At 39.2% G+C, this 8,494-nt stretch overlaps 1 protein-coding gene across 2 annotated transcripts; it reads right to left on the bottom strand.

Annotated features, from left to right (window-relative positions):
* Nucleotides 1-899: 899 nt before the first annotated feature.
* LOC148011802 (Glycosyl hydrolase superfamily protein) lies at nt 900-8,103 on the bottom strand. 2 transcript variants are annotated; one of them, XM_087670077.1, is made up of 8 exons: nt 7,778-8,097; nt 4,024-4,097; nt 3,866-3,946; nt 3,690-3,771; nt 3,394-3,494; nt 3,114-3,201; nt 1,944-2,322; nt 900-1,801 (listed from the first exon to the last, which is right to left on the bottom strand). In XM_087670077.1, exons 1-8 carry the CDS (start codon nt 8,033-8,035, stop codon nt 1,557-1,559), a joined length of 1,308 nt encoding a protein of 435 aa, XP_087526203.1. In that variant the 5' UTR covers nt 8,036-8,097; the 3' UTR covers nt 900-1,556. The 2 variants fall into 2 exon arrangements, with proteins under 2 accessions (XP_087526203.1, XP_087526204.1); XM_087670078.1 differs by having other exon boundaries at nt 1,719-1,856; nt 7,778-8,103.
* Between the last annotated feature and the right edge of the window lie 391 nt (nt 8,104-8,494).

Consider the following 8,494-nt stretch of genomic DNA (forward strand, 5'->3'; position numbering starts at 1 on the left):
GCGATTAGTAATAAGTAAAATAATTTAGCTACCTCATTAATGAGACCTTGTAAAGTAAGCCAAAAACTTCAAACTATGAGTTACCAACATAGTATCTGTAGCATAAACTTAGATTTTTCATAAGATATAAAACTCTTATCTGCATACTTTGATAAGGTAAAAATTTACATGACATGCGTTGCCTCAAGATCCAAAAGTCACCTTGAAGCAATTAAGCTCATTAAGCATTATTAGCTTCAATGTGTACATTTCTCTCACTTATTACATAATTAAGCTCATAAAGCATTGTTAGCTTCATTATGTACATTTCTCTGGTATTCGGCATAATTAAGCTCAAAGTATTGTTTGCTTTGCTATGTACATCTCTCACATATTACACTAATACTTAAAAACAAGTAACCATACTCCAAAGGCATGTACATGTACTAAAGTAACTGGTTTATTTGCCGTCCTAAATCCTAATATGTTCTTTCTCCATAGTCCTATGACTTAAACCATTGCTTGCACTGTTCTCTATGTACAAATTGCATAGACTCTTTGGCTTGCCCATTCTATCACTTCACAAGCAGCAACAAAGAAATCTGAAATTTCTCAGCCTCTGGCGATCTCAATGCTGTAATCTTCGAAGCAAGACCATAGAAAAGCTAGGAAATGAGAGAGAAAGTTGAGGAGAGAGAAAATTCAACTTTCTTCACGAAAAACCGAAGAAAATCGGTCATTTTCTGCTGCTGCCCTATCTCAACTTGTAGATGTAAGACCCCAACATATCTTAGACAATGATAAAAATGTAGTGCAAAAATTTTGGCACTTCCCCAACCATACTTTCAAACTTGGTATACAGACCCATTTGCATCAGATTTATGTTAACTACTCAAACTGTGCCACATTGTATCTCTCTCTGTCATTCCCCACTGCTCCAAAGAATTGCAATAATAAGGTCCCATACAAACTTGGCAGACAACCATCCATCAAAATATATAATCGTCCATCTTATGGTTACACACATAATATTCACACTTAAATAATCAATCTTTCAAAATCCTTTTAACTACAAAAGGTGATGTGGTTGGTAAGTCTTCCCTATTGGGTGGGTCAACAGTGCAGCTTCCACATGTCACAGATGGGCACATCCTTTGAGCTACAGGTGGCTATTACAGACTGGATGAAAACATGTCCGTACCAACATTTTCATGCTAACTCTAATTCCACCACATGTTCCTTTGTTACCAGCTTTGGCACTCATCCACCTTGTATGTAAGCAGCCGAAATGAAGTCTTAAATGTTCCTTCCAAACATGAACTGCCTCATCCACCGCCCCTTCAACTCCTATAAGCCACAACCAGGCATTTTATATCAAAGTTATACCTTGCACCAACTTCCTGCCACAAAGTCTGGCTCATTGCAGCACCTAAAAGAAGATCACTTCTCCTGTCCCCCCAAGCATTGATACATTCAAAGACATTGCACCAAACAGGTATTATAGCTTCTGTGTTAAAGCAGTGACTCTATAATCCATTCAAAGACACTGCACCAAACAGGCATTATACTCTTCCTTATTATAGCAGATCAAAGAAATACTCCAGACCTTGACCTATTTCCCAGATTGAGATGCCAGTGCCCCAAATATTTGCCTCTTCCAATCTTAAAGCCAATGATTTCAATGAAGGGAAGTAGACTATATGCTGCTTCTTGCCGGCAAAATATTCAAAAAAGTGCTCCTTTGCTTCATCATCCCACATAATTGTCGGCTTGTGCTTCCTCAAAAGTGTGAGATATTCATGAGCAATAATTGGCCCGCCACCTAATGTAACAGAGCTAATTGTGAGTCTCAAAAAGAGATCGCAGGCCACAACCACCTGTTTCAATGTTCAACAGTAACTTTTCAAGTAAGAAGAATATGCAGAACTTGTATTTTTGGTGCAGATCTGTTATATAATACATACCATTGGGATAGACAAAATCATTCCCATAGAAATTGAGTCCCGTAAGCAGTCTTGGTGCCAGTTTACCCTCTGTTTCCATAGGAACTTTGCGTGAAGCTGTTTGTGCAGATACATTTCCAAGCAACAGACGCAAACACCCATGTACCCATGGCAAAGGTGCATTCGGCCCAGGGCGGTATGGATTTGAAAAGTCATAGGTCATCAAGGAGTACCCATCCACAGAAGTGCCTAGCATGGCAGCATCAGCAGCAGTAAACTGATTGGCATCCTCTCTAGTAGATGGTGGAGGAATGACAAATATAAGCTGTAGATTCAACTGAGGCCTTGGCAGTGTAACTCTATGAAGAGCTAATCCCAAATCGCGCACAAAATGAAGCGCCTGCAAAGAGTTCAAATGCAAAGAAATCAAATGTACAGATTAGCCTCATCCTAAATAAGACCCATGAGTTCTTTAAATATGATTCATGCACATGGTACATAAAACATGCCATTTCAGCTTGCATGTAGACCTGCTTTTGAATACCAAACAGGATAATCAAAATAAGACCCTGACAGAGAAGAAATCTGATGTTTTCCACTGGTAAAGCATCAGAACTTTGTTACATAGCCAAAAGGAAACAGTAATGTGACACTAGTCTACATAGACATCTACTGGAAAGTCTGATATGAGATTAATGGGTGGTTATCAAAGACAATTACCTACAGGAACTTCTTTGAATGGGACAGCTACCCAAGTATGGTGTGCCAATAATGAGGCCTTGGGTGAAGATAATAGACCATTTGCCAGACATACTCAAACCTCAAAGGCAACAGAAACTTCAAAGTTCCAACAACGAAGTCCCATTCAAAAAGACTAACTGGTCCAAGTGAGGGACTTTCCGCATTATGTGTAACCTTGCCTAATGAAGCCATTGTGCGTGAAAAATGAATGTGATAAAATTCAACTCACTCATAGCAACAGCCATTCGCATCCCAAAGTATGTGCTTTAGACTATCCTTTCCTTATTCTTAAAGCTTCAGTCTGTTAGTGATCACATAAATACTTGGAAGGTTTCCTTCCTAACAAAGAATGACAGCAGCAGCACACATTGAATAAACAGAAAACCAAGCAAGTCAAGAAAAAAATGCGGAATATCAAGAAATGGAAGAAGCTTGTCACTTGAGACAAACCCTTTGACGAAGGATAGGATTTCCAAGAATGCCAGTAGCAGCCCATGCATTCCATGCCTCTAAAACAACCCCATCATATTGCATGGACCTGCAGATCAAAGAGTAATTAAAAATAGGCATCAATCACTTGCTGAATCACAAATCTTACAAACTTCTTACCACCAGAGGTTTTTGTATGTACACTTATGGCATCGTTTAAAACTTTTTTGCCTTCCTCCTCTAAGAAGTTTAAATGTTCCCAAAAGATCATAAAACCAAGCATGCAATGTGGTATCCATACTTGCACTCCTCTGCTATTATGTTTAAGGCACGCTTTTTTTCATCCTGTTGTACAAGCATGCTATCCATTGGCCATCCTTCTAATGTGACACGAGGAAATATCTGTGCAGCAGGTCCTCAACTATTTCAAAAGAGCATACAGAAAAGCCTCCTCTATGACAAGAAATAACCAGACTATGTGTAGCATGCAAGAGAACTTGACAGAGAAGACAAGAACACCACAATTTCTTAAGGCTTAATTCATTGCAACTGCATAGCACTAACAAGAAGACATTGCATGAAGTAAACGAAAGTAACCTGTGGCCGTCCTTTGATTCGAACGCTGTTTATCCAATTCTGATCAACATTATGCCTCCCCTGCAGTTGTAAAGAATCCCCACTGTGAAACAAGAAGACCATCATAGGCAGAAAGTTAACATCCACAGGGAAAAAAAGCTACACAGAGATGGACAAAAGGTCCTTTCTGCACATACCATTTTAACTGGTACCAAACAGGTGAGATATGAGTAAACTTGTAACGAAATTGTTTGGCCATTTCATACCCTCTTGAATTCCTGCAGAATGCAAGCTTTTGGAGCATCATTTGGTTATAACACACAATATAGCAGCATAAAGGGCCAAGAAGAAATACCATGGAGTAACATAGGCAAGCACTGAAGCATTGAAATGCCTCTTATTTTTAACGATGCGTGAGCTGCCAGATTCCTGATCACAGTTGCACAAACAAGTAAAACAGGAAGGATGTGTATGATCACAATCATGATTTCCTTCAGTATTATAGCAAACCATAAAAGGGAAAGCATAGATCGATTTAGAATATGAAACAGCCGACAACAATCAAGAAACTAAATGCTGGATTTAATTCAAGTCATTGTTTCTAGAAGCAACACGCAAGCACTAAAGTTGAGATAAATTGGAGGTTTAAAAATAATAACCGCCCTGCGATAATATATTCTTGTTTTGCAAAGAACTTTACGCCTAAGCTGCAAAGTCTCTCTCTTTAACATGCACATTCGTCAAACCATTGCATGCAGACTCATCTATAATTGTGCCGAACTTCATATAAAGTGTTGTGTTGTGTGTTGGAGATTCAGAGCATGTTTGATGTGAACACCATGTACAGGTCACTTAGGCTGGTTACACACTGCCTCAAACAGATGAGAGTGAGAAAAGAAGGGACCGTTACACAACCTCTCTAAGTTTTATTGGCAGTGTATTTTCAGGACAGCGCACACATCTGAGCAAGGGATCTCCCCCACTTAACACTCCTATTTGCACCCAACACACAAAGATAGAACCCTCATTCATAGAACAGTATATTGTGCACGCGACAAGGTTTGAACCCCTGCCAATCAATCAGCATTGAGATGAATCTTAGAACCAGTCAGCAAAATGCTTTTTAATGTCACAAGTGGGTGCAGATAGTCGGTACAGGAATGCATGGACTGTTCTTGCACTGCCCCAAGACATCCAAGATAGTAAGCCTAAAGCCTTGCAAAAATCTTCAAACTTTTCTCTCAAGAGAGCTTTAATAAATACATCCACCAAATTGTCTTCTGTAAAAACAAAACCAAGTAAATCTCCCATAGATGGAGCTGCTCTCCATAAAATGTGCTTAGTGCAAGCATGAAACACTAGGTTCCTCACATGCACTATAATAGTTAGTATAGATAGGAATGGATGATTGCTATCTTGTGTAGAAACAAAACCAAGTCAATCTCCCCTACATGGAGCTTCTCTCCGACATAACCATAACGCACCACAATGTGCTTAGTATGAGCATAAAACACTAGATTCCTCATTTCAAAGTGCAGCCGATGCAGTAGCATATGATTGGACTGAAAGAAAATGAACACAAGAGAAGACTGAGAGAAAAGAGACAGTAGAACATAGAAATATGGATAGCCCTAAATGTGTTGAAGTGAAGAAGACAAATGTGTACACAGAAGGAGGGTTTTTGTTGTAAGCCCTAAATTTCTACAAAAATTAGGATTTAATAGCCACCTTGGGACCCGTGCCAACAGGAGAAAGCATCATACACTAACATCAAGACCTAACATTCGTGGAATTGACAAGGACTTCAAATGCTAGCCCATCCATTGTAAATTGGGGCAACATTTGGCCAATTGGTAGTTCCATTTATGCAAGTCCTGGGTGAAAATCAAGGTGCAAATTGGCCCAAATTGCTTGTCGATTGTATGTACAATAAAGGGCTTTTGGATCAGCAAAGGAGATTGTGGAATCTCACATTGTACACTGTCCATTAGCAATCAAAGTTGAAGAAATACCAAAAGGGACGCCAATTTTGGGGCCAACTAGGTGTCTATTGTCCAAGATTGTTAAGATAATGTGTGCATTTCAATTTATGCTCAGTATTAATCGATGTAATTAAGTGCTTAATCAAGTTTTACCACCCTATCCGAAGAGAAAGGTTGGCTTCATGGTTCCATCACTGAGATACCATCAATTCCCTTGAATTGGTGAGCCTGAGGTACTTAATTGAAGCTCAGAAGCTTTGCTTTAGTGCTAAAATTTATATTCAGTTGCACATTACAGCAAGAATGTCTTCAAATAGTGAGATGGAATCAAGTAGAAATGATGCCTCTCAATTGCAAATTCACAAAATGTTGGGACAAATGCAATGCCTGATCTTGGACAAGGCACGCAACATGGATAGCTAATAATGTTGGTTATCTTGGACAAGTGCAAAGCCATACTTGTTATCAAGGCTTTTGCAAACCAACCTAGCTTAGACAGTGTAATCGCAAAACATCTCACCCTTGAAACAATGTGTTTTATCCTAAAACGTTTCACCTTTGGACAAGTCACAAGCAAAAGAGTTGAACAATATATATGAGATAGTTTTCTTTATATACAATGAGTTGCAACTTACATATTTATACCATGTGAATACTTTCAATTCAACAAATGATGTTTATCCTATATGTTGAGTGTCCAAAAACTCTTAAAAGACAAAAATAAATAATTTTTTTCTATGTAAAATTGTTGTTTTAGTCAACCTTTTCACTCGGGGCATTTCACATTTCAATGAAACATTTCAAGCATTTCACACTTCAATGAAACATTTCAAGCATTTCACACTTCAATGCCATCGAAACACATTTCCCAATTACCGTGCGTATCAAACTATACATACACCTTTTTCCCAATAACTCATATATCATTCATCAGGATGATCTTGGCCTTGGCTGCCCCTCATCAATGGTCAATCTTTCACATGGATGTAAAGCCAGCTTTCCTCAATGGTGATCTTCAAGAAAAAACTAATGTTGAAAAACCACTAGCTTTTGTGTCCCAAGATCATGGAATTAAGTTTGCCAGTTGGCAAAGGCTCTTTATGGCTTGAAGCAAGCACCTTGAGCTTGGTATTAGGAAATAGACCCTCTGTTAACCATGGGTTCTAAGAGTCAAATTATAACCCCAACCTCTATCTTATAGTGCCTAATGGGTTGATGAAATATGTTACTCTTCATGTAGATAACTTGATCATCACTAGGAGTCATAGTGACCACATTCGACACAATAGAGAGATAGTAAGCACAAAGTTTGACATGACAAATATTGGTCTCCTTCATTCTTTCCTTGAGCTAGAGGTGTTCCATACACAGATTGGCATTTTCATTTCATAGGAGAGATACGTGGCCAAGTTGTTGACAGCCTTTTGCATGACTACTTGCGGGCAGATTTCACGCCCCATGGACCTAGGATCCAAGTTCTCATAGTATATTACACATGAAGTGATTTGATGTCACTAGGTATAGGCATCTAATTGGGTCATTGATGTGGCTTATTCATTACCTGATCAAATGTTTCTTATGCAGACACCATTGAGTTCTTTCATGCCTAATGGCAGGCCGCTTTGCAGGTTTTGTAGTACTTGCAGGGCACCCTGACTTATGGAATCTTCTCCATATGGAGGAGGGGCCTCTCTGAAATCAAAAGGAGAAAAATTTAGGACCCAAAAATCTGGAATAGGTAAGATAGCATCAAAGAATATCAATTGTATTTGTCCCTGAGTTGTTTTCGGAGCTTGATGATCTTCGTTCTTGCATTTGTATGTTACTGAGTATTCCTGAATTTTCCCTTAAAAAGGCTGTCTGGACAGTCTTGTTAGTACGAACTGCGAATTTTTGCCCAAAACAATATTCTAATTTTGCGAAACGAAGTGCAAAATTTTCCTTAAAGTTTTAATTATAAGCGTTATCTGATACCAAAAAAAAAAAAACCCTCCAATTCATTATAAAATTTGAAAATGACACAAAATTCATTCAAGAATCCCTCCAAGATTATAAAAAGCAAAAGGAAAAACATAAAGAAAACAATTTGTTTACTCCGAACAGAAGGAAGGAAGGTAAGAGAAGTACCGAGAGAACTGTTTTGTAGGAGAGATCGGAGCTGACAAGGCCTTTCCGGTAGACAGACCATTCTTGGGAACCATCAGAGGACTGCTTGTAGTAGAAGGAGGCTGCTAACGCCGCACACATGGCGAGAAGGCAGCCAAGAAACATCACGAAGGATGGAGTGATGGTGAATGAAGAAGAGGGATTGCGTGGTTTCGGGGGTGGCTTGATGGGTTTGAATCTAGGCTTCCCATCCTGCTGGTGACGACGCTGGTGCGCCATCTCTCTCTCTCTCTCTCTCTCTCTGCGCCCTTATTCTTCTTTTTCGCTCTTTTTGGCACTTCTTAGATTTAACTAGGCCTAGTCTTGCTTGGGTGCCTTACTACGGTAGATCTCTCTCTCTCTCTCTCTCTCTCTCTCTACTACTATGTAAAAATCACTCTTCTCCCTCCATGTTTGTGTGACTTAAGTTGGCTAACTTCTTTTCAGTGAAGAATAAGCCTCTCGTGACACACGGTCAACATGGTTGAAAGGAGTTGCTTAACAAGTTGCAGATTACATGTATTGTTTGAGCAGTTAGTGAAAAATGTTGCTTCATGTTGTAATATGTCGTGCTTTTCTTTTTCCCCTCACATAGGAACTTCCCCCCTTTTTAATGGGAAAAAAAAGTTATTATTAATGCAAAAAAAAATTCCCCTCTCTCTCCCGTCGACAGCACGTCGGGGAGAGAGAGAGGGAGTG

Source organism: Lygodium microphyllum, chromosome 28, assembly GCF_053477565.2.
Source record: "Lygodium microphyllum isolate KBCC chromosome 28, Lygodium_microphyllum_v1.1.10, whole genome shotgun sequence".
Lineage (NCBI taxonomy): Eukaryota > Viridiplantae > Streptophyta > Polypodiopsida > Schizaeales > Lygodiaceae > Lygodium > Lygodium microphyllum.